Source organism: Poecile atricapillus, chromosome 4 (genome assembly GCF_030490865.1).
Source record: "Poecile atricapillus isolate bPoeAtr1 chromosome 4, bPoeAtr1.hap1, whole genome shotgun sequence".
Classification (NCBI taxonomy): Eukaryota; Metazoa; Chordata; class Aves; order Passeriformes; family Paridae; genus Poecile; species Poecile atricapillus.
Window position 1 is genome coordinate 33,160,615 of NC_081252.1, and position 27,543 is coordinate 33,188,157.

Here is a 27,543-nt window from a genome sequence, read left to right on the forward strand (position 1 = left end):
TCTTGCCCATGCCTCACATGGGACACTCCACAGCATTTCACCAGACAAGCACTGAGTCAGAACCGCCCTGCATGCTGCCGAATCACCAGCCTCACCCTCGCTGCTTCCCCACGCCCCGGGAGGACCAGCCCCCCCTGCTCCCCCCAAAAAAAACAGTTGCAAGGATCACTGAAAAATAATGGATACCATCTTTTACTGCTGTGCTAGGAGGGTGAGCCATCAAAATTATCGGAAGCGTAAGTGAGATGTTTGAGAACGAATTTCAGTATTTGACGATAGACTTTTCAGAAAGGATTTTTCCTGCTCAAGGAAAATTTTTATTTCCAGCTTGCCTTTCTGAGAGGTTATCATCATCGTATTCCTCTTCTGCTTCTCATAAGAGGGAAATGCAGTTCTGCAAAAGCACACCTTAAAAATGAAAAGTAGAAATCCTACAGCAGAATAATCTGCTCTGGTGAGTTATTCTTTTGCGTTAGCGAAGAAAACAACATGCATTATGTTGCCTTATCATGATTTCACCTGTTTCTTTTGGCTGGGTTTTTTTTGGACATTTTAGGCAACTTTCACATGGGGTCCACCACGCAGACTGACTTTCAGTATCTCAGACGGTGCTAAGTAAATAGGCGGTCAAAAATACCGTTTACCATATGAAGAAGATAAAACTTTCTCTACAGCAGAGAGATCTAGTGACAAGATTCACACATCGGTAAGGTCTCCGTGTAACCAAAACACAGGAACCGTCGAGCAAACATCCCTCTCAACATTTAATCTGTCGCTAGGAAAACACAACTCCTTCAGACAACGTTTATTCATCAAACTAACCGACACTGCAGTATACCAAAAAAATTTAAAAGAAAAAAAATTATATATATATATATATGTATATATATTAAAAAAAAAAAAAAAAAAAAGAAAGAAAAGAAGGGGCAGCAAACTGCATTCCGCATCGCCGCCCGCCACCAAGCGCTGGCAGCGCTCCCCGGCAGCGCACTGACTGCAGCTACGGCCGGGCGGCAGCCCCCGCCGCCGGCACGTCTGCGCCCGCGGACCGCCGCCGCGGAGAACGCGCGGCCCCCGCCCGCCCCTCCCCGCGCCCCCGCCCTCCGCGGCCGCGCACCCGCGGGGAGGGGACGGGGCGGCCACTCACTTTGTAGAAGATCATCTTGAGGGTGCCGTAGAAGCCCATGGTGTCGGCGCGCTTCCCCTTGCGCGGCGGCGGCGGCGGCGCCCCGCGGGCCCGGCGGCCGGGCAGGCGCTGGCAGTACAGCCCCTTCTCCGGCAGGTAGGTCACCGCCTCCCGCGCCGACATGCTCGGGCACGGCGGGCTGCGGCGGCGGCGCTGCTCGGCCCGGCTGGCCCGGCCCTGCCCTGCCCTGCCTGCGCGGAGCGCGGCTCCCCCTGCCCGCCCTGCCCGCCGCCCGCCTCCGCCCGCCCCCCGCGCCCGCCCCGTCCCTCCCTCCCCGCCCGCCTCCGCAGCGGCGGCGCGGCACTGCGGGATGCGCGGCCGGGAGGGACCCGCGGGCCCCGCCGCCGGGAAACCGCCCCCACCCCGCGCAGAGAAGGGGGGGGAAATTAAAAAAAAAAAAAACAGCCCCAGCGCTGCGTGGGTTTGGGGCTATTTCCCCCTTTCACCTTCCCTCCCCCCCCCTCCCGCCCCCTTCTCCCGCACCGCCTCCGAGGCAGGGGCTGCCCCCAGCCCTCGCTCTGTGCCACTCTCTCCGCGGTTTTCCAAGCGGGTGCAAAACAAGCTCATTTCCACTAATTATAATTATACCATCGCCCTCGGCGGGCCTGGCTGGACTCGTCCATGACTGCATTCCGTGGACAGACGCAAATTAGTCCTTCAAAAGTGCGGGTAATTTTAGAATAATTTGAAATGCACTACAGTTTTGCCAGGGAAAAAGATGCTGAAATACCCTCTATTGGCTAAACAATAGAATAAACGGGTTTTGAAGATTTAGGAGTTGAAAGACCCGAACCTAGCAATTATGTAATATACATTAAAATCCTAATCCAGAGCAGAGCCGCGGCGGAGCTGTCAGAGGCAGGAGCGGGGTTTCCCCAGCAGGGAGGCAGGCAGCCTTCCCCGCGCACCTGGAATTGCCTGCGCGCACACACGCTCCCCTCTCCCGCACAAGGTAGCTCTTGGGCGGCACCAAGCCATCTTAGCTCGGGCTTCAAATCCTAAGCAGGATTCTCACCTGAATTTCAGTGAAAGCACAAGGAAAACCCTTGGTAATTACTTGCTAAAGAACGCTCCTTTTTTGGTCATTGTTCACATCAACAAATCTGTCCAGTTCACCCTTACGGCTCGATTCAAGGGCATTAAGTTCCTGACATATGGCTGGGCTCTCAGACAGGTACCTGGAACCGGCACAGCAGCTGGGCAGCTTGATTTTTCTTTAGTTTCTATACGGACAACTCAAGAGACTTCAGCTTCAGAAATTTTTCTTTATTTCTTTTTTTTTTCTCTCCTGCAAAGTTTTCTGCCCAAGTTCAGAAAGAGCATACCCTGAACATGATCTGAAGCTGCAGCATTCCCCTCTAATTTTCCCCAGGTGCAGTGGAAACTGAAGATGCTCAGCAGCCCTCTGGACTGATACACTCAAACAGAAGGAAGCATGTAGTCCCTTCCTACTGACCTGAGGGGAAACCATCTTCTTCTCTATCACCCAAAGCAGTACAGAAAAGGTATAGAACACACATCTAAAGGAGTGGAAGCACTTTCTGTAAAAAACATTAGCTTCCTCATTAGTACTTTAAAAAAATCTCATATGTATTATTACTTAGCAATAGCTAAGTGTGGCCGGTGTTAGCACACCCAGCTAAGGTGAAATCACTACCCCCACAGCACAGAGATTCTGCCTCTCTCTGATGTATCTCCCATCCAGCACTAAGTCCTCACAGTGTTTTTCATCTCCCAGTGAAAATGGTTCTGCCCGTCAAATCTTGGCATTTATGCCATTATCCATTAAACTGCAGTGCTGTATATTTTATGAGAACAAAATGGTCTTGAGTTGACTTCATACCTCAGATATGAACAGAGCTGTACATATCCCGGGAGACTATTACTGCCTCCCTTTGCTAGCACATCACATGCAAAGGGGAAGGGAAAAAAAAAACACAGCCTGCATATACACATTAAATGATCACAGGAAGCAAATTAATACTCAAATCATCAGAGTAAGAAAGAATTTGAACATTATCACTGTGAGGACTTGGAAGTACTTTATATATGCACTTGCCTAATGCCCTGTGATGCTTGCAGCTATCTCTGCCCCTTCTCTCACCAGTGAATGCACTTGATGCAGAGAGGGGACGATGGCTACTCTTGCTCCAGCACAGAAGCAGGAAGGGGTAGGAAATCCCCAGGGATTAACCTCTCCCCCAGCCCAAAGGCAAGTGTAATCTGACAGCATGCCTAGATTTATCTTTTGAACAAAATTTGCTTCGGAATTAAGCAGTCAATGAGTTGAATAATAATTAGAAATTACTATTTTCCTCTCTTCTGGAGTACTACTATTGCAGATTACTTCTCTTTTGATCATGATTGGCAGATATTCTCTCATGGTAAAAAAACCCACTGACTTAACTACTAATCACTTTGCCACAGTCAGGACCTATGTAATAACCCCAACAATCATTTGCTAATGGTAGAAAACTTGGTATGTCAGGTACTTATTCTGCACAAAAGGTTTGGGTTTTTTCCTAATTTTAGATACAGATATCACAGACAGACATGACATTTGAACAATGACCATCTCTCATCTAGCAATCTGCCTTTCTCAGAGCAAAACCCAAAAATTGCACATGGTTATGGCTCTGGCTCTCACCTTCTTATATTTTTCTCTGTAGTAGTCCCAGTTTTGATTCTCTACAAATAAAGAAACATTCCCATTTCTCAAACTAAGTTTGATTGGCTCTGGGTAATTGCAAAATTACTCTAGTTGGATGTCTGCTCTTCCCCAAAATACCTAACCATAGCTTAGGCTTTCCCTAGTTACTGGAGAAGAATGTGCTCCACCAAAGGCTGAGGGACTTTAGTGGGAGTCTACTGTTAGACTCCCACTTCTAAATTCCTGTCTAGAACGGACTTTCTCAGTCTCCCTTGACTTTGAGAACCACCCTGTTCTCAGAAAAAAATTGTGTAATGAATGCACCACACTCTCCCTAGTAGGAAATTAATTAATGTTTCGCGAAAGTAATGTGGAACTGCCTAACCTGGGAAGATTGCGGTCACACAGCTTCACTCTGTGCCTTCTGGGAAAATACAAAGGTGGAGGAATAGGACCCCAACCCTACAGGTACTTTTGAAAGCCTGACAGCAAGTAGCAAAGAAGATGCATTCACTTACATCTCTACCAACATTTGAAATAATATTTACTACAGTAACTTTACACACCAAGAATACTTAATGGTATAAAGCAAACATTCATCACAAATTAAGGTACACTGAGGAAGACTACAGTTTAAAGCAATGCAAAGAGAAAAATCAAAAGTTACCATGTTTCTTTCCCTGTCTGGTATATATTTAATTTCAAAGGTTGGTCTTACTTTGTTTAAGCTGACAATAATTTTTCAAGTTCTTAAAACCACAAATAACATACAATTCCTGACATTTAGAAAAAATGTCTACACCAAAATTACATAGTTTTCAGTGGACACAAGTCCAATCTTATTTCCCGTCAGTACTGCCAACTCTTAATTAAAAAAAATTCACAGCATCCAATTCTTTTCCTGTTGGCAACATTTCTAGCACCTTTACCAGTTTGTCATGTGGCATGCTGTAATTAAGACCGTCTATTACTTCTAATGAAAGACTAGAATGAATTACAGAAATCACCCGCAGAGCTATATAATCCCCAGAAGAACGGAGATTACAGTGCAACAGACCAAAGAAACAACATTTTTTGTTGGGTGTTTTTGTTGGTTTTTTTTTAGTTGGAGAAACACTTTTGAGTGGAGAGACCACAGGACGGTCTGGCTGTGGTAATGGCCAGTCAGCATTTTGAAAAAAACACTGGCACTTAAACCAGGGAATGCAAAAACCATAATTGGCATTTCACATACACACATATGTGTGTCGGGAGCATAATGTGTGCAGGAGGAACTGCGGAGCAATATGGTTTGGTATCTCCATTAATATTGGTAAATGCATCATTCAAGACAGTGCCAGAAGGGATTCTGTGTACTCTGCACATTTAGCAGACGCTTAGCAGACTGACTCCTTTAGAAACATTTCAGAGGGATTTTTGTGTGTTGTCTAATAGGATTGCGGGGTTTTTTTCTATCCAGGAAATCAAACATCCTAATCGGGAGGGGCCAAATCCTTAGCTGTGAGAGATTTACCCTGGACACAGTGAAGATGACCTGAGAAGAGCGGTCATGCTTAGTTGTTTTCCCCTTTCTCAAATTTGGACCCACTTAGGCTTTAAACACTCCCCTTCTGCTTGGTAATATAGCTTGGGCAGCTGCAGCAGCCAGCACTTTGTCTTCTATATTTGACCTATTCATCCAACTACATACTTCATTTAATTTGCCAAATGCTCCCATTCAGGCAAGAATCTGGCCCCACAGAGAGGTACTTCTGCCATCTGCTTTAGACACTTAACTACAGCTTAGCTTAGGGCACCTACATTTAAAAGCCTAAGTTCCCATTCACTCAATGAGAAAGGCACATGCTAGAGGCCAACATGTGTAAGGTCTCAGAAAAGGAGAAAAATATTCCACAGGATAGCAACTGTTTAACATGTTTCAAAGTAATTCAGGGCGGGCCTTTCCACTACAAAAAGGCACTGCTATTATTGTCAGATCTTTTTCTTTTTGAACTCATATGAAATTAAACAAGTGAGCCACTAGGATCATAGAAATCCTGTGTTCTCACGGTTTCTCCCAGTTCAGTTTGGGCTAGGCAGCAGCATTACAGGCTACAGATCTGAGATTTATTAGTGTGCATCCCAGTTGCTGAGCTGGAAGTATTTTATGGGTAAATTCCAGATCTGTGAGACAAAGGTTTAGCACACTCACCAGTTAAGGAAAACGGGTATTTGACTGAGGAAGCCCAAGGGTACAGTGCAGGATGCACCTATCACACAGGTGTAACTGTGTAGAAGATACCATTAGTACTGATGCTGAAATGAATTTAGGTGCACCAGTTTGTGACCAACAGCTGCTACATTACAGCTATGAGGGAAGAACAAAAGCAACTTGGCTCCCTGGAAGCAGTTCAGATAGAAGAATTTCTGCTCAATTTATTTATAATGTGTGCAGCAACCTTAGAAAGGTTCACTCCTGCATGTTAGCCTCAACACAGTTAGAGGAAGAAATTTACACTTATGATTGTGTGTAGTTCAAGTGTAGCACAAGCAATTCTGGACACTGCAATGTGCACTGATCAGCAGCTTAATGATAAATGATGTATTTTTAGAAGACTGATGAACTTAAGGTTCGGGAGGAAGTAGTGAAAGCAACAGTAACTCTATTATGGGAGGAAGGACACAGAGAGGCATTACATTAAGTTGCATGAAGCCTTCCAAAGCTCACTTAAGTGGAGTGGAGAATACATATTATGAAGTATGATAGGTAATACAGAACTGTTTCACTAACTGTATAATGCTTCTTGGCAAAGCATTTTGAAGACTGCTTTCAAAATGAAATTCCCCACACATGATTATCCGTGATTTCCATGCGAAGTAAGGTACTGTAGTCAAACAAAATTGTAAAAAGACTTTAAGCTTTGTTTCTGCAGGGAAGGAAATGTCATCGGTAGCAACTGAAAAAAATCAGTTAATATTTCTTTATAAATCCTGATCCTATTAGAACAGTGTGAACTTTGATTACAAATACCATTTTAAGGGTATATATCTATAGCAGAGATTTCCCATAAACCACTTCCTTAAAATACTTGCCTTTAAAAAAATAGAGTTCTAAATAGATTGTGATAGAATTCAAAAGGTGTGCTAGTTAATGGCTATAAAAAATAGCTTTGAAAAGGACTTAAACATGAAGTGTATATAACAGATTTCAGCACTGGATGCTTATAATAAACTTCAAATTATGTTTTGAGAGCAGGGAGATTTCACAGACAAGCTTAATGTAATACAGCATCACTGTGTCTCCAGCAGAGCAGATCTCCCCTCTGAAGGTCATACATCCTGTCCTCTTTGCTGGTTCCCTGTAGCTGGGCACAGAACTTGCAGCATATGCTTCGATGCTTAGGTTATTTTAAAGGAGTACAGCCAAAGCTGTCATACACCCATTAATGGAAGGAACAGATCCATGCATGGTGATAACACCAGCTTAAAGATGTCCCGGTCTCACCTGCTCATTCCTGTCCCCAAATGGCTCTTGCCCTTATTTCTGCAGGAACAAACATCTGTAGAAACACCCTGTGAACCAGATTCATTAACTGATGCAGGGTGAAGAGAGATGGGTTTAAGTTTTTACCCTTGAGGTTTTCTTTCTTCTTTCTTTTTGAACTAGTTGCTAGTTTAAATTTCCACCATGCTTTCACAAACAACTGAGCCAGCAGAAGCAAATGAGCAATTCACAGGCAGGGCACAAACTCCTTGAGCCAGCTACACCACTGAGAAAAAGGTATGAGGAACTATGACCCGAGTGTCCCATGCAGAGAGGATAAGCCTATTATTTACACCTAGAGGCATCACTTTCTCAGCTATAGCTTCATGTGCATTTAAGCTAGCACAGCCACTGGGAAGAAGAAAAAACCAAACAGTTCCTGCATTTGTGATGCCCTTGGCCATTCATTTCTATGCTTGCATCACCTTCTCAGGTGCCACCACAGCCTTCGTTGTCTGGCTCTGTGGTCAACTATAGCAGCAACTGACCTCGGGTCACCTTTTTGCTAGGCTATTTTCCAGCCAGGTCAGATTCCTCATCTCCCTCACTGCACAGCCACACACACAAATCTGTGCCTGCATGGCAAGAGGTACAGCCCACTCTCTCCTTTTTAACCTCCCTAAGCCCCCAGAAAAGCTACCTTACCTTGAATCCTTACGAAACTACAGCCCTAGGTGAAAAGGCAAAGAACTGCAGGGTTTGGGCTTTGTCCTTCCAACCCAGAGGACTGTATTATCACCAGAACAACTTATTTGCATTGAAAAATATACTTCAGTCTGAGATAAATGGAAATGGACATACAAAGATTTACCACAAAACAAGCACAACAAGGTGAACTACAGGCAGGGGGTGTAATGCCAAGCTTCTTTAAAACATGTCATGTTGCAACTCCAGGAAGCTTGTCTCATTAGAACTCTATATTATTTCACTGAATAAAACTAACAAAAACAGAACGTTTTTCTTCCCAAAGCATTTTTCTTCTTGTTAAAGAAAAAGATAAATTAAAATAAAATATCAGTGCAGCTAAGCTTCCTGTTGCTTTTAATTCCCTGTGACAGTAACCACATGCAAGTTTCCTACACAGAAATATATGGTTTGTTTTAAAACTAGCAATATTAGCATATAATAAACATTTTTTTCATAGTGCATATTCATAAGGAGCAGAGTTAAGGTTAATAATGCAACGTGCACTTTCACATCCTTCACTGCTTTCTGTGCAACAAGAACATTATTAGTTGCTTTTTTGAGTTTTGTTTTTACACAGTATTGCAAGATTATTCATTTTTCAAAGGAAAAGGTATTACATATAATACATCTTGCAAAACATTCTCTAATGGCAGCAGCTCTTCATAAGAACTGCATCTCCATTCATTGTGCTCCTATTAAAGTTAACTGTAATCTATTTATTATATCATTAAACTTAATATATTGTAAGATGAATTCTATTTATAGATGCAGTAATAGCTGTGCTAATCACTCAAGTTCACATTGAACCAGTCTGTGCTTCTGAGTCACAGCAGCAGTTGCTTCAGAGACCAAAGGACATTCCTAAATTTCCTGAAGTGATGACCTTGCCCGTTACACGCTGTACAAGCCCAAGTGGCCCCGCAGAGCAGCCCCTGCAAGCCGCTGGCTCCCACACCTGCACCGCGGAGGAAGCTGGCACCACACATCCCATCCGCTTTCCTCCCTTGCCCACTCTTCTCCCAGATATCCGTACACACCGCTGAAGTCAAGGGCAGCAGCTGCCACACCACAGCAGCAACCAGTGCCGCCTGGGCACAGGGTGTTCTGCTGGCACAATATGAAGGTAGCAGTCACTCCCTGGGGTCATTTTAAATTAATTTTACCTTATATTCCCACTATAGTCATTTCACAGATTCTGCATGTGACAATAGTCCATAAAGTTAGAAAACCATGCACTACAGACTGTTCTTAGGCACACAAAGCACAAGCCCTTCCTGCTGATCAACGCATGACAGACACAATACCCAAAAAAATTAATATGGATCAGTTCCTTTTTTTCAAGATTTCAACCAGAGAGCTGAGTTGTTTTGTTTATATTGACAAGAATGTTTCCAAATTGGAGAAGTGTGCATTTCTGCATTTGAACACCAATGTTCAAACTGTTTTCACTCAAATATAAGCAGGTTAGCAAATCACCTTTGCACAGAAAAAGAAATGTATGTTTGGACTTGGAAGGCTTTCCAAAAATGTCTGTCCTTTACACTGAATACAAATTGAGGACTGGTATCTACTGCTGTTTTCTGTTGAGTTTTTTTTTTTTTAGAGATAGCTTAATTTTAATTGCCAAGAGTGCTAATTTATCTGGCATAATCTATACAAATTTATTTACAAAATAGTTTCTGTTGTCATTTGTGGTACATGAGAATGAGAAGGGGTTAGTTGTGAGTCTTTAGGCTACAGACGGAAGAATTCCTGGAATTACAGATTAAACCAGAAGGATTTAGGAGGAATGTAAAGAAAAAAACTATTAAAAATGTCAAATCTCTTTTCCTACCTGTTATACCTAAAGGGGGTATAAAGGTTACAAAACCAAGCATTCAAAAGAATTTGAAATGACAGGAATAAGATGCTTTTACTCAAAAAAGCTGCTTAACAAGACAGCCTGTGCATGGTACATACTAAATAAGAGAGATTCTGTGGAAACAAACAGTGTCTGAGGTTGTGATTTATTATACATTGTTATCCACCTGTGCACATGCATCAAGTTTGCAAAGGCAAACATTCCAATGTTTTAGGCACGGCATCCTGGCATCCATTTTATAGCAGCAAGGCAATTCACCCATCATGTGGCAATGCATTGACTCCCTGTCCAGTGTGCCAGTGACACGGAACACAGCCTGAGCCCCCCGTGACGCCCCACTACTGCGGGGAACCGGCAGTGAGGAACACAGCAGGATGCACCTTTGGTGCAAAAGCCCTAGAGGAAGGTGAAACATGCTGGTAACAGAAGTGTAGGGTCCTTTAGTCTCAGCTTTGGAGGCGATTGTTCCATTGAATGTGTATGAATTTCCTGGGCTCTCTCCATCTTTTCCTCCTCCTTGTTTCTCTGTAAGCACCATCCCTATTGTCCTCCATTCTCTTGCCCTGTGCTTCCTGTATCAATCTTCTGGCCCAGTATTTCCCCAGTAGTTTCCTCCCTCCTGCCCTCTCCACAGCACCAAAGTCTAACAAGACTTATTGTCCCACCTTATAAATCCTTTCCTTTTCCATCCTCAACCATGTTTTCTCCCTCCCTGGAATCCAGGGGAAGCATTTTTCCCATACAATGTTCAAGCATCTACGAGGCAGGGGACATCTGGACTGCAAGACACAGAGTCACAGAGTCATATAAAGGCCAGGGTTGGAAGGGACCTTCAGGTTTATTTAGTTCTCCCACCGTGGTCTTCAATGCCACCCATTAGATCAGGTTGCTCAGGGCCTCATCCAACTTGGCCTTGAACAGTTTCAGGGATGGGGCATCCATAACTTCTCTGGAAGTGACTCCCTAGCCTCTGGGTAAAGAATTTCTTCCAAACATCTAACCTAAATCTCTCCTCTTTCAGTTTAACACTGTTCCCTTTTGTCCTGTTACTACCTGCCTATATAAAAAGTGAGTCCCATATTTTTATACGCCGTCTTGAGGAACTGAAAGGCTACAGTGAAGTCTCCCTGGAGCCTTCTCATCTCCAGGCTGAACAACCCCAGCTCTCTCAGCCTGAGTTCAAAGAAGTGCTTTGGCCCCCTGATCATCTTCTTCATGGTGTCCTCTGGACTTTCTCCAACATGTCCATGTCTTTTTTGTGCTTTTCCAGAGCTGAACGCAGCACTGCAAGTGGAGTAGAGAGGCAGAATCCCCCCCTCACCCTGCTGCCCATGGGGCTTTTGATGCAGTCAAGGACACGGCTGGCCTTCTGGGATGCAAGCACATTGCTGGCTCACATCCAGCTTTCTGTCCACCATGTCCTCCTCTGTAGGGCTGCTCTCAATGAGGTCTCCCAGTCTGTACTCATGTCTGGATTGCCTTGACTCAGATGCAGCACCTTGCACTTGGACTCCCAGCCTTGAGAGGTTCTAATGGGTCCACTTCCTAACTTTGCCCAGGTCCCTCTGGATGGAGGATCCCATCCTTCTGTTGTGTCAACTGAGTTGCCAGCTCTGGTCAGCTCCTCTGTACCTAATGTCAGTTTCCCTGGGGATCTCATCCACTAATTCTTTAAAGAACTTAAAGTTCACCTTTCTGGAGCTCACAGTCCTGACTTTGCTCTTTATCAGACCCATGTTCCTCAAGATCAGAAACTCAGGGCATGGTGGCTACAGCCTAGGCTGTCTCCAGTCTTGATGTGTCTAATGAACTCCTCCACAGTGGTGAGCCCCAGGTCCAGTAATGCTTCTTTGCTTTGTCTAATACATGCACCAGCAAGTTATCTAGAGGATATTTGATGTTTCCTTTGCCATTCTTGCCCACATCTGCAGAGCAGCAGGAAGCCGCCACTGCAGGGAAGATTCAGTTCTGCCTACACTGCCTTTGGCTACAGAATGCTCGGTGAGTCCCAGGTCAGTCAGGTCAGTCTGATCAGCACTAAGACCCGGTAGGACACAGACTCCTTGCAGCCCAGAGTGTCTCTGGTACAGGGAAATGGTCACTTTCCCATGACAGACACTCTGCCCTAGCATTAAGTGGCAGTGGTGGTTATAGAAGAGAAAATTGCACATTCTACCTGCTTCCTTTTCTCACCCAACCCACACCTACGGTAGAGCACAGAGAAGGGGATTTACTCTTTTGCCATGAACCCTCATGATTTATTGCCATGACAACTCTCCCCTCTCCAGAGGCCTGGGGGAGCCCTGTGAGCTGGTTTCTCCTGAGTGCATTCTTCCTGCAGTGGAGGATGGATGCCAAACCTTTGCAGAGCAGAAAGGAATGCCAGGCATCCCGGGGTCACACCAGATGCTTTGAAGGCTTGCTAACCCACTGTCATTAACCTTATGCTGTGCAATTGCATGTCAAAATGGGCTACAGGCAGAGCAAGCAGGCCTGCAAACCTGCCCCATCTAAAAACATTCTTCCCCGAACAGGTGCTTCCAGTCTAGAAACCACACAGTTATGCTTGCCTGTCTCTACAAGAGACACAGCACTGCACAACTTTGGGTAACTAGTCCCTCATCCAGATGAGAGGGATGACAATTGCTAATTTATTTTTTTTTACACTGAATTTAGCTTTACCAACACAACTCTTTGTAACATATGTTTCATAGAATTCAAGAAGTACGAAATAGGTGGCACATTTCAGTGTTTCAGAGATATTTTCAAACAGTGCTACCCATACAAAACCTAAGAACTACAGCATAAAGAAAGAAAATTACCATACCTGTCCACTGTTATTTCTAAGCTTCTTTTGGGAAAACGTTTTGTTCAATAAAAGCTTATGCTTCCTTTATAAAGCTGTAACATTTCTACTTGAATTAAAGAAACCACAAGTCAAAAACTCCTGTTTCTACCCTCAAGGAAAACTGCATGTTGCAAACTTCACATAACTTCAGACTTCACATATTTAACCATTTCTCTAAAAACTTCTGTAAACTTGCCAGATCAGTGTAATGGAACTGATGTGCTCTCTAAACCAATCCATTAACTGTGGGTTAAACAGCAAGACAGTTAACTAAACTCCTGGGTTTTGAAGCTTACAATTTTTTTATTTATAGACAGGACGGAGTAAATTAAAGATTTCAAATTTTTTTGTTTGCCGTTCCATTCACTTGTAACCACCAAATTAGATGGCAGCCATGGTTTTGAAGTTCGTAATTTTATGGAGACTCAGTATTTCAATTACTTAAGGAAATATAAAATACAATTATTTAAGGAAATGCAGTCCATCTAATGTTACTGATTTAACAATTAAATGCTACAAAGTAAAATGCCAAGGAATCGTCCATGTCACCGATGTGGTTGGCTGCACAGGGAAGTATCTAAAAACTATTTTAAAATTGAGAGGAAGAAAATGCAGAATATTGCAAACTGTTATTTGAAATTAGTACACTAGACGAGAGATTTAAGATTTTGTAATAAAGCCTGTGCAAATATATGTCCTAGTTCCTATTCCTTTTATTTTGCTGAAAGCAACTACTAAAGCTTGTTATTAGCTATAACATTGCTTGAGCAATGCCAGCAATGTTCTGACAAATCTCTAGGGATTTTTTTACCCACTTTCCCTTTATTATCATACTCCATCTCTAATATTCAATCGGTGCCAAACTGGTTTATGTATGCCAATCTTTCTCACAGAAATGGAAAAATATCCTGCTGTATGTCATAGGCCTGCTGATGTGACAGGGAGAGACTGAATGGAAGTGGGAAAGGGAAGCAGGAGGGAGGCGGATGAGAGCACCAGCCTGCAGTCTGGTATTTAGCAGAAGTCTCATTTTTTTGATCAGAAAGTTGGCAAAAAATCAAAGTGCAGTCTAGCATTAGTTAGGTCCCTTTTAATTTAACCTTCGACACAAGCTTCACGCATCACGTGGACTCTTCCCTTTAGTCTAATTTCAGATGCAGAACATACTTGTGCCTTGAAAACTGGCCAGACCTGATTTAAAAATCCCCATTTTACTACCTACCTTCAACAAAACACGCTATGAGCCACTGACCAGATCACTCGCTGATGAACCTAAATTTCAATTTCTATGCAGTTATTTAAATACAGCCCAGTTGTTAGCTGAATTTCCCCTCTGGGACAAGATTGTACAATGTTCACTTTTGTCCCTTGTAAAATCATAGACAATGTTTAGGAATATTTGATTAAAAATAAAATTCTGGGAAGAACTCATTTGCTGCTTGTGTAAATATAGCTCCTCATTAAAATTTGATAACAACAGTCTTAATGGAATACTACAGCCTCATTCATGCTTTTGAATAAAGTGATTTAAATTGGCATGAACACAGTTTAAATACACTTCTTCCCAGCTAACTGTTGGCAGCTTTTTAACAGCCTGCAGGGACAGGTATGACTCATGCCTGCTCTTTAAAAACTTTTTTTAAAATGCAGATTTTTTCCACTGGTCTATTGTACTTTACAAGTAAACTGAAAGAGACTAAAATTAGAAGGCAGACCACTATCACCAGAGGGATTAGGAACTCCTACACTACACCGATTCCAAAAGCTGAATTGGTTGACCTCTACTAGGGACTCTTTTATTTCGGTTCCTACTAGATTTCTGGCAAACTTTATCTAATGTCCCTCCTGGTTACAAATCATTTTAATTCCCTATGTTTAGGAACAGCGGGTGGTCTCCAGATTCACATGCAACACTGCACTGAGCAGCCCTCATCCTCTGCTATGCAAGACTGAAAAAAATGAAGGTGTTCCCCCTAAGTAAGTCAGCATGAGAATGCTACAGTCGTATGGCAAAGCTCTTGGGGTTTTCCAAAAAAACTGCAGCAACAGTCTTCTCAAGTGCTTTATGCACAACATGCTAATATTTACTGATTCTGATTAATACAAAGAAAGTTTGGTGGACAGCTAGTTTAAGAGGGGAATCCAACAGCCTCAAGTTTAGACTGAGCAATCAACCTGTCAAGGAAAAGACAGCAGAAGATACTAACCTTCCCTGTAATTCAGGCATTATAGGTAGTGCAGACTACTGGGTTAAAAAGCTAAAACAATAAGGTACATTTCAACTTAAGATAGGGATGTCAGCCTCCTTATCAGCACAGTCCTTCAAAGAGCCCTCTGAAATTCGCTTCCTTTGAGACAGACAAGCCTCACATCTGTAGCAAGATGTGTGGGCTACTCAGTCCTGAAGAGCACAATAGGTGCTCTCAGGGTAGTATCCTCTTAACCAGAAAACCTGAACAAGCTTTGTGCTTCTTTATGCAAAATACCTGGGGAAAAAATGTTAAGTACTTAATTTGCCATATCACAGAGGAAAGTTAAATGTGACTCAGCAGGTGTACATACTGAGAAGCAAGAACATTCACACTAACTGGGATTTGTTCACTTTCCTGTTCATGATAGCTGGTTACATTACCATATTATGTGCATCTACTTTAGGAATGGTGGGCTTTTGCTTTTACAGCTGGCAGTTTTGTGTGGCTCTCCGAAAGGATATAGAAATGTGACTAGTAAGCTGGGTTAGCTGTTCAGTATTACAGGCTAAATGGGGAAAAGGCGAAAGAGGAAGACTCAGTCAGAGCCTGCATTGATCTAAAGCATGGGTCAATAGTGCCAAGACCCAGAAAACGCAATTCATTTCCCATTTCCAATTTCCAGGGGACATCTATTACAATCTAAAAGGTATCTGTTGTGAAGAGCTGTGATACTAACACTGTTTTCTAAGCAGAGGCAGTGTATGCTGAGGTTAAAGCTGTACCAAAAGAAATCATCTCAGAATTAAAAAAAAAGGTGTGAAAAACAATCATAATGCCCCCTTCACCTCCACAGAAACTATACCTTTTGTTGCAATAGGAAGTGGAACTCTTAACTTAAAAATTTAGCAGATATCCAAGTATGAGAACGGGGATGGATACCAGGCTAAGGAGCAGTCAAGGCTGTGAAAACAACCAGCATACCAAATTCAACCCTCTTGATCTTTTGGAAGGGTATTTTCTATATCTGCAACTGGCAGTTAACATTTTTCTGGTTTTATATCTACCTAAATATATAAATAAGCAATCAAAGTGTCTTCAGCTCCTGAGGAGAATTTGCACTCAAGGCTATGTGACACCTAGAGAGATCCCAAGGAGTGGTTCATATACCCTCCATCTTTTCTCACTACTGAGGTACTGACCTAGCCCTCAATGAAACAGAATGTGCAACTGGTCTCCAAATAAGATTCCACCATGCAAACCAGCCTGCTGATGGTATCAACAAGAGAGTCAAAGGCTACTGCAGGTTTGTCTAGACAGGCCACTATCATATATCCAGCTTCCATTATCTAACAAAAGTTTGAGCAATAACACCCAGATCTGGATAAATCTGGTCCTGCCCAACCAAAACCTCAGTCTAAAAGAAATTATCAGCTGATTTCTTCCAGACAACACAAGAATTTCAGGAAGGCAAATTAACTATTTTATGCCCCTGACAAGTCTTTCTAAACCTTCCAGCAGTTCTTCCAACATTTCATTTCCCTGAAACAAAACCACAGTTCTCAGAAATATTCTGGAAGAACATACAACTAAGAAAAAATTTCCCAGTGCTCAGATGTTAAGCCTCCCTCCCCACAGCATTAGTGTCTTCAAAATGTCTTTAAATGAAAGGGAAAAGAGGAGTAGCTTGCAGTAATTTCCAAATAATGCAGTTATACTACCTTTTATCTGTATGGATGCCATCGTGGAATTGCACTATTCCTTTAGGGGCCTTTGGGAATGAGGTGAGAATATTATCTTGATCTGCATTAAACCAGTAACTGAATTGAGTATATTTGCTTCTTCATGTTAAGCTAATTTCAAGAAGCTCCTAATTTGTTAGCACTTTTCAGAGTGATCTTGAAGCTGGAAAGGAAGGGAACAGACAGTTCAATGTGTATAACAAAGGTTTGTCAAATAACATCAATATTCCTCATAATAAACTTGCCCTTTCAAAGATCTGCTTAGAGACATGGTAAAGACCCCAGCTCAAAGGGACCAAATGGACTGAGGGGCTCACAAGCTGAGGGCTTAACCTAGAGGTGAAACAGACTAAAAACCTGGCTAGGAATCAAGACTGCTTCTTCACATTGCCATTCCCACCTGTTGGTTGGAAACAAACTCGGAGGCCATGGCTGGGAGCACCAAGTCTGCAAGCACACTCTCTCCACATCAGTGCCTCTATGCAGAGCAGAGAGGGTGACTTTAGACAACATTAGTAGAAAACTGCAGTTGACAAGGAAATAAATCTTTAGGAAGAGGAGGATACCGTGCTTTTACCAGTTCAAATCCCATTTCCAAATATATGTGAAGATGACTACTGAGAACCAAACATGCTTTACATCAAGAACAGTTCTAGATCAGAGGCCTGTCTGCTCCAGAAGCATTCCTCATGCCTACTGCCATCTCGTCCTAAGGAAATGCCCACACCTCTCTACAGACATTCTTCACTGTAAGACAGCATACCTTTCATAAGCAAACTTGTCAAAACCAGCTCTCAAAATGGCAAGCCATGGGCATATTCTCTGCTGGATATAGCTGTACCAGAAGAAGCTACTCTCCTCTCCTTAACAGATTTCAGTCAGTGAGCTAAACTGGCTTATACAACTATATATAGTAGTAGATCTTTGGCAATAAATGCACGTTTTTCCCCTTAAACAGGCTAAGAAGTGATGACATGAGCAGCTTAAGTGGCAGATCTTAAACAGCAGAAGACTGCTGGCAGGATGCATGACAAATACCTGCAAGTAGCCCAAAGGGTGGCAGTTTATCCAGCCAACTTAGCTGAGCTGGGAAATGACATGTTCACAGTACCAACTGGTCACAGTCACAGAAGCCAAAATACACTGGATTCCCTATCAGTAGGATAAGTGCGCTGAATTCACTGGGGCCTCATTAATTGGAAGAACTGGACCCAACATCTTAAAAGCCCGTATTACTGTTGCTTTAAACATTAAAAGCAATGAGTAAAATCCATTTTAATGGATTTTAATCCCAAATTGAAATCCAATACCTGCAAAGAGTGGAAAGCCATCACAGCTGACAATAACCCCCTCAAAGAAAACCCCAAAACATTTTGACAGAGCATAATCTGCTTACAGAAGTTGAGACCATCTACTAACCGACCTGAAGGACACCTTTAAAGCCTGTATCTGCAAGCTCTTTAAGAAATCCACTCATGCACAGAAATCTGCAATATGAAAAAATCCTGGGAGGGGAAGTTCAAATATGCAAAAAAGTACAAAGTCAGACAGTACAAAGAGTTTACAACTTTCTCTCTCTGTGGCTTTTTTTTAAACTTCTGTTTGAATACCTGATTTTTCTTTCCTTTTTTTCTGCTCACTGGTAAATAAACAGAACAGGCAATTTCTTTCCCACCTATTTCAGCAAAGTCATAATAGTAAATTATTTTTTTGTTTGTTGCAGCAGTTGCAAGAGGCAAAAAGTTATTACTTAGTGAACCTAGTGGATTTATTTAATAATTCTTTTATCAGTAAAACCATGTTTTTCTTTAAACATGATAGACTTCTCTTCAGATTAGAAAGTTTCTCCTCATAAACAATTTTCCTTCCATTTTAGCTGAGTTTCTTATGCCAAGATGTTTGAAAAAGGCAACTTACACAAATATTTATATGTAAAATCCTCATGAGAGAAACTATAAAAGTAACTTTACCAATGAAACTGACTTTCTTTATAATCAGAGTCCAGAATCAAATGGTAGTATTTAAAACATATATAAGAATTTTACCAAAGAAAAATGTAACACAACATCTACATCAGCTGTCAGAGACAGTTAAATTTTCTTGTATGTTTGGAAAAGAAATCAAAAGGAAACAGTAGGAAAATATATCAGCTTTGCTTTTGAGAATTGAGAGTAAAGAATTGCCATATTTTTGTTAACCCTTGTCATATCAGAAATCAGCCATTATAATTTATGTCCTTTTAGAGTTCCAAAAATGAATGGGAACCTTACTCTCAGAACACCAAAAGCCATAAAGACAACACAACAAAAAACTGAGAATGTGATGGAACAAGTAATGAGAGTGTAAATCTGAAGTTCAGTGCTTCTCTCCATTATCAGTGCATGGTAATTTTATGCTATTTTCTGCTGAGGTTCCTTTGAACAGAACATTGAAGAGTGATTACATGTCCAAACTTTAATAAAATGTCAAAATCCACTGCTTCAGTGTATCTGAAATCGTGATGGATTCCTCCTACACATGGGATAAGAAAGGATAGAGTTTTGTATTCATGGTGCTCCAAGCACTATGTTTTAAGTTGAGTCTTGATGTAAATCCATTATTTGCCCACCAGAAAGTCATTACTATAACCCCACATTTTCATTAAAAAGGCATTTTTACTCTTAAAAATATGGCTTCAGATCTTGAATACACTTCTAGAGAATAAAGATTTTTAAAACTTTAGTGGGTCTCACCACCAAACAAGTCTATGGCCAACATCATGGGTTACCACTACGAGGGGGACAGCAGACTGGGTTCAACTCTGCTTAAACAGAAATAGAAGAAAATACCTCCCCCTTGGGAAAAGAAGCTGCAGAATCTCTGGTTTGGCCCCAAAACTTCTACCCTTTACAGACCAAAGCTCATGCCTCCAAGCTCTGAGGTCTGTTCAACAACAATGATAAAAACAGCCATATGAAACTGGGGTGGTCCTGCTTCCACCTTCCTGCCTCAGGTGGTGCTGTCAATGCCAGATGAAAATTACAGGCAAACAGACCTGGCATCAAAGACACATTCATCCTGTTCTCTGGAACTCACATCATGTTGAAGTTCCTATAGTCAAGGTTAACTATATTCTAACCTGCAGGCTAAAATTCCCCCACTTATTTTTCATAGCACAGCTACCTTCAGACAAAACAGAACCAAACTTTTAATATTGATTTCTCCCTGTATTTTGGATGTATTTCCTCTTTTTACAATGAGGCCACATGTGAAAACTTGTTACTCAAAAGAGGTTCCTTTTTTACTTATTCTACTGCCTACAGATGGTGACAAAAGTAGTTCTTCCTACCTACCGTAGAAAAAAGTATCGCTCTTTGAATTTCAACAACCAAAAGCATCGTAAAGATTGCATACAACCTATGTAGAGGGAACACACTAAAGAGAAAACATCTGTCAAGAATGCACAGTGAAATGTTGACAGCCAATCCAATGGTATTTAGTCAATACAATAAAAATAAAAAGTGTATTTTTGCACAGTGGCTGTTCCAGAGCTGAATAGCAAATCTTACCACAACCTTCTTGCCAGGAGATTTAGCTCTCCTCTGAGCTGGGCTTCGATGCGTCAGAGAGGAAAGGATAATTCTTGTATTTTCTTTGGAAACAATGCAATAGTGATTGTGAGACATACTTGTCTGAATTAGATGTATAATAACAAGTCTCATAAGAGACACTCTGAACTTCTAAAGCTTGCCTGGCAGTGATAGGAGCTATTAAGGGGTCTGCTTTAATGGATAAGAAACATGACAACTCCCACAGAGAATCAACTGGTGCTGTGCTGGAAGGACTGAAAATGCAGTCCTACTATTGCACTGGTCCTCACAGAGGGAAAAAAAATGCACAGTTCACATTAAGATCTCCAAAGGTGTCGTTCCTGATTCTTGTTGAGAAATACATGAGTGATGAATTTTGACTTCTTACATCCCTTTTGAAAGAACTTACTGCAATTAAATTGAGCATTTTTTTGCTTTCCCCAAGTGTAGGTAAAAGAGCATTTGCAGGTCCAAATGTTAATCATCATTTTGAATCTCATAGTATGGAAAAGAACCTTGAAATAACAGATCTGATTGGTGAGGCAGAATCATGAAGCTAGCTCACCACCATCTTCATCCGCCTGAATAGAAGCTGTGTTAGTCCAGTTCTGAAAAATGACATATTGCACCTAGATTACAGTCAGCTTTGTGAGACACTCTCTCTTAAATCCTGACAAGTAGGGAGACATAATCATCATCATCATCATCTTATTGGTGCCCCTTGCCCATTCCCTCAACATAAAAAGGTCAACCAGCAGCCTATTGAGGGATTACCAGGGAGGATGGGTACCCACAGACCAGATGTCACCCCAGAATTCAATTTCTGCCTGGTAAACCATGCTGTCTGATGTACATTTCTCATCTGACTTAGAGCACATTCTGCAATAGGAAATTTCTGTCACCAAGAGGAAGGTGACTTTCAGTCTTGGAAATAGCTGAACCCATGACAGCTATTATAAGTTCCTCATCAGATGATGTTTTCAGCTAACCAGAATAAATCTATTAGCCACAGTTTCAAGGCCTCAGTGTCTCCCTGCGTTGCAGCCAATGGAGGCTGTACTCTCTCTCTTCCTGGTACAGAGTGCCCAAACTCACATGGACCAGAATAAGTGCTTTCTATTATTCACAGCTGACATCCATCATAATAATTTGTCTGTTTCACAAACGGGGGATATCTTTGTATTTCTCATATTGTCTTCAGAGGGGATAAGGTATTTGTTTCTTCGTAATTTCTATTCTGAATTAAGACCGTTTTCAATTCTTTTTTTGACATTATTCTCAGAGAACAACTCATGCCCCGTGGTTTTCTCTTTTAGAGTAGGCCTTCAGGCTGACTTATTTGACACTGTATATCCACCCCACTTGCTAGAAACCATGGTATGCTGAAAAAATGCATCAATTTGCTTCAGTTTTCCATCAATACATGTCCAAAACTAATGTGAATCAGGACTTCTTCCCTACCAAAACCAAATGCAGGATGCAGCAACAGAAGTGACTTTAATAGTCACTAGTCATACAAACAGTAAGAGAGCAGTGGATGGGGTGGGATTATGCTAAAAGACTTCCTGAAGGGACTTCATAGCAACATGCTGTATAATTCCATTATGAACTTTTACCTAAGATCCTTTGTAACCTGAACATACTTCCAGGGATCACTGAAGATCTGAAGCAAGACAAAAACACAGCACTTATGACTTCTGCACAGCTTTATATAATATATTTACAGATAACATACAAGAACTTTACTTAAACCAACTTATATTTGGTGACTCAATGAGTGAAATTGAAGAGAGAGGCACCAATGTAAAACTAGAAAAGGGCATATGTCAGCAAAGAGCATTGCTGCAAGGCTGGTGAATAAAAGCCACTACCCACCTTCCTCCAAGACTTTTCTGCTGTTGCAGGTATATCTTGCCTTATGATATTTCCACCTGCCATACACCTTGTTAGGTTTGTGTTTCAACAATACACATGAAGGGCCAACACCACAACAATTTCCTAATTATTTTAATTTGCCTCATTTTTGGGGAAGGTTTCCTAATTAATATTAAGCATCAAAAATGTTTCCTCTTGAAGTTTCACTGAGCTCTTGAGTTTAAAGTACAGCTGTTAAAACAGGCTCCAGGGATACAGGATTGATGTCTCTTTTTTTTCTTTTTTTTTTTTTTTTTAACTGGATAACTTCACTGGTTTGGATGATTTGTCCAAAACTCAACACTGAAGGCTTGTCAGCAAAGTCCTACAAAGCAGAAATATTCCCAACAGAAAAACTGAGCTAAAAGCCTGTCTTTTTCTAGGGAAGCAGAAAATCTTTTCACAAAAGCAAAAAAACTTCAAGAGGACATTCTCTGCTGTCAGTAACTGACAATTAGGTTTTGCCCACGGGTTGCAAACACAATGAAGCATCCAGTACAGGGGATCCAGGACCCCATCATGACAAAGACAGAACCACAATGTCTCTGAACACTGTGAAGTTTCAGTAATTTCCATCCTTTCTCTGAAAACTGTGTTTGATGTGTTCTCATTGCCTGTCAGTTGCTTCAGATGTTGATTGCTCATTACACTGATTTCTCCACTGTTTCCAGTTCACTGAAGGTTTTATCATGAACTTTCCTGAAACAAATCAGTATAAAATATCTTTAGCAGGATGAGGTTTTGGATGGAGCTTAATTCTATTTCATCCACAGTGGTGTCTGCTTTCCGTCTGCTTATTAGGCAAATTTCTTGTACCTTTTACTGCATCTGTTACCTTATGGGCACTTTAGATTCTACCACAAACTTTATCACAAAACTCACGTGTAGACAGTGTAACAGGCAAAGACAGAGAGCTGGAGATCTCTGAGTCCATTCAAACCTGTGCATCTGTTCCAAGAACCAAAGGCTTACTAGCCCCTAGGTAACACAGCTTTTCATGCATTATTTTTTAAATAATGTGGAAAATACAAACAGTGCACCTATAAAAATGACAATGAAAGGAATTCTGTACATTTTCCAAAATATTTAAGGTAGAAACATACAAAAGGTTTTCAGAGGTAGCTCTCAGACTTTAAAATGTCATTTGCTTTTCACAAATTCCAGTCTTTTGGGATTCCCTACCACAGAGATGAATCATAGATCTGGGAGATTCTAACTTGTATCACAAATTTAATAACTTTGTATTTAATATGAAAAACTTATCTATGCACTCTGACTTCTTTTACAGCAAAAGCTTAATTATTTACCATCCAAATACTCCCACTGAACTAGTTTGACACATGAACTTAGTTCAAATTAATGTTGAAGTTGCATGATACTTAAAACCATCCAGACTTAGATGATAAAGTTCTGTATTACCACCTATCCACAGACTCAAAAGTACCTAGCGCTTTCTTCTATGGAAGAACAAACTGCCTCATTCTTTTACAGTAGTCTGTCTGAATTATATACTCACACAGCCTTTTGTTCATCTCTACTCATCAAATCACCTCACAGGAAACCTAAACTGAAGCCACAAGGTTGGGCACAGCACTGAGTGGGGTCCTTACTCACAGAACTGCCCATTTGTCACACCCATTTGTCACCACACAGCATTTGTACCATGGCTCCCCCATGTTTAGCTATGCCAACAGAAGATGCTGCTGTCCCCACTGCAGAACCAAAGGAACAATAAATACACTTTATGTGAAATTAGCTGGGTTAGTGCAAATCAACCATTTAAATTGGCTAAGCTTTTCTGGCTGATTGCTCCACAGCCAGTGTGGGAGCTCTGCTGGTTCCAGTGAAGCCATAATTACCACCAAAGGGGCAATAGGAACCTGCCTGGGGGAGATGAAGGTTTCCAGTAGCATGGATTTTAGCCAAGCAAGCGTCTGTCTACAACCTCCAGCATGTGATTTTTAATCAAAGTAGTGATACTAGCACAGGCAGTTGCAGGAGGGCCTTTACAGTGACAGCAGCTCTTACATCTGCTCTTCATGCACCACAGACACATGTTCATTTGGCCAGTTAAAGATGTTTAACCTCTGGGCATTCCACCACCTTTCTGCAAGAGGTTACTGACCTTAGAGCTCTGCTGCTCTTTCATCTCCCTCATGCAAAACATTTTCCAGGTAGCTTAAATCACTTTTGATAGCCTTTTAAACTTAACTAACTTTGCCTAAAGCAAGTTAGATCACTTACGGGATCCATTTGCCAGCAAAGCTGAAGGAAGGAAATAACTTCTGGCAGACTACTAGACAGTACTGGAAAAAGAGGAAGAAAGCAGGAAGGTGGGCTGGAGGCAGAGATGTGCAAATAAAGCCTCCAGCTGGATTCAGAAGAAGGCAGCTGTTCATAACCTCTTCTTGTACTTTTGTATAACTGCATATGAAGACAAATGTGTGAAAGCAAAGTGCTGGAGTTTATAAACTCGGGAGGGAGGGAAACTATCCCTGCTGCAGCAGCTATCACAACAGGGTCTTACTTTGGCCATTACTTTTTGTTTTCTGTACTTCAATCCACATCAAAAACTAAAAAAAAAAAAAAATCTAATAGATTATATTTGATTTAAAGAGCTTGAACAAGTTGCAGTTAGTGAATTCCCCACTTCGCTCTTGACAAACACAGAGTGAATGTGCTTCAGATGTGGAAGCTAACCAGTGAACTGTATTTCACTTGCAACTCAAAACTCATATAAAGCTGTGCTTAAGTCTTCAATGTCCTCAATGTCACTTTGAATGCGACCACCAACTCATTAAAACAGAACTTGCCATATCACATTTTCCAAGTGTTACACTATAGAGAAGCAATGGAATTTTGCAGCTGAACAGCACTGTTCTTTAAAATTGCTTGATGTTTTGTAACTATTCTTGAAATAAAACTCTGGTCAATAGTTAAGTAGGTGAGAAGCATCTCAATTTCTTCTCTCAAGAACATAAAAACGTGGTCTAAATTGTACATACATCGGTTAACTGGTCTGGAATAAGAGCTCATCTTCTTACTGCCAGGAACTGGCTTTACACACTGCAGCTGTTTGCTGTGCTGCAGGACCAACATCTACAGATACAGCACACCTCTTTATTACCAATAAAGGAACATTTATGGGTAGTGGCAGAATCTTTCACTATCCCAAATAATACAGCAGGGATGGGGGAAGGAGAGGAGACCAAAATGCTGTGCTGATAAGGTTACAGGTATACCTGGTGTGGTATATATTTTACATATGCATCTGAGACTTGCTGGTTCCCACCGAGCAGAAAGGGCAGTGTTGGTAACAAAGTTTGTCTCCAATGGGAAATAAAGAGGTAAAACAAGGGGAAAGAACCCCAAGATTATAGCATCCCATGAAATCAATAGCTCTATTGACTCTATGGTGTTATTGTCCCAGGCTCAATGCTTTGGAAAGCATTCTGTAGCTTTTCCTGGAGGATTAAGACCGAGACAGAGACTGTGTGGGCACTCTGAGAAATGTTAACCCACCAGTGTTTCCATCCTTCATCAGCTGTCAGAGCACTCCATCTGTGTAAGGTGACTGCTTAGTCACCCCTGGGCATCCCAAGGGGCTCAGAGTAATGTCAAAATGCACTAAATTCCAGAAGGAAGCCAGGAATTTGATGATCCTGTTACAAGGGCCATGCACTAGACCCACACAGAGCTGTGCTAGCACATGCCAATTACCTTGTATTTCAGACAGTAAATGATTAACTTAAATGTCTAAATGCAGAACACCTGTTCCCAGCTTGCACTTAGCTTCATAATTTCCTGCTTCCATTGCAGGCCTGGAAGAGCAGTCCCAGGGCCCTAAAGCTTGTTCTCCCTTCTCAGCTACAGCAACAGAGCCAGTAGATGATGTACAGACTCTAGACACAAACTTTGTTCAATTATCTCTTCAGATCACCTCAGCCAGTACAGTGCTACTCACCCTGCTAGCAAGAGAATAAATTTCCATGTGTTTGTAAAGGGTTGGCTTCTGGCAAAGGTTTATATAATTATACATAATGCAAAGTTCAGTAACAACATCAAAAGGAAAATTATTTTTCCTTCCATGAGGTCTGGGATTTTACTGTTTGTTCACTCATCTGTTTTGGCAACAGCCCTGATAATGAACACAGTATATACAATCCTATGGTTTTTTTTTAAAAACCCACAAACCAAATCAGGAGATGCTGAAGGAAATGAACCGTAAAGTGGGGGCAGCAGGATAGTATCTAACATTTTTGCAAACAATCCATTTGTCACTTTCATGGACCTGGGTTAATTAATATTCTATAAAGGTCTTCCAAAAGCTGAATACCTCTCAAGCTCTGAATTCATGGGGCTGACCTTAGACTTTCTCAGAATGATTTTTAATGCAGTCTGTTATCAGCAAAACCCGTTTAAACACATGCCCCATCTGCCAGTACCCCATTTGCAAAAGAGCTTCTTATACTTGCAGACAGTAAAGCTTCTGCCTGCTTCCCTCTCTCCTCTAAATACCAGCTGTATGGTAATGAGCACAAACAGCTGAAAAATACTGCACAGTAACAAAGCTGGTACGAAGCGGGCAGAACAACGCATCCACTCAATGAGGCAGTTGTAGCATGAATTTAGCAGATTAGCTATTGAACAGAGGTGGGGGGAGGTTTGGAAAAAATGTAAAGGGTCTACACAGATAGCAAGAAAATGAAAAGAGACCAAAGGGGCACAGGCTACCAAAGAAAAGCCCAAATTCTAAAGTACTTTTGTTGAAAGTGCATGAACCAATTCTTCAAATTTTCTAAGGCTTACTCATCCTGTACTAATGATATGCCAAATGCTATTCTGATCATTTGCAAGTTCACTTAGTTTTTAAACGTGGCAACTTGTTAATGAAAGTTTTCCATTCATTAACAAATCTCTTCATTGGCCAGGGGTGGGGGAAGTCCTTAAACACAGGAACACGCTCTCCTACTTCAGTCTCTGGTACTTTCAGCGTGTGTGACCAACAAGAAACATATTATCTATTAACTTTTTGCATAATAGCCCTCTCAGTCTATCCATTTTTTAAAGACATTTTTTAAATGCCAACAACATTCACGCTGCCCTCCAGACACTGACAAGCTTTTTAAGCACTGAGCATAGAAGACACTTGCTTTTAAGAAAATTTGTGTGTAACTGCATTCTGCTGACATGCATACAAGGCACACAGTTGAGTATTTGTTTATACAACTAGCTAATTTGATATACACTGTTTGCATAAAGTCTTAAAACAGCACATGCACTTTTGCACTTGAAATTACACACATCTATCTACTGGCAGATGTGAAGGATGCAGGCAGTTTTGATACATAAAGCTGATGTGAAAATACAGGAC

General features: G+C 41.5%; 1 protein-coding gene across 5 annotated transcripts in view; it reads right to left on the bottom strand.

Moving 5' to 3' along the window:
- Nucleotides 1-27,543, bottom strand: part of FBXW7 (F-box and WD repeat domain containing 7) — a 176,497-nt gene that overhangs the window by 32,041 nt on the left and 116,913 nt on the right. Inside the window, exon 1 of one of the 5 annotated variants that reach the window (XM_058838235.1) lies at nt 1,148-1,379. The exons of 3 other annotated variants lie outside the window; for them this stretch is intronic. In XM_058838235.1, coding sequence (XP_058694218.1) covers nt 1,148-1,309 — 162 coding nt within the window. In that variant the 5' untranslated portion in view covers nt 1,310-1,379. Of the gene's footprint in view, nt 1-1,147; nt 1,380-21,922; nt 22,869-27,543 lie in introns of those variants that run through there. One more of the 5 variants, XM_058838241.1, reaches the window with a different exon arrangement.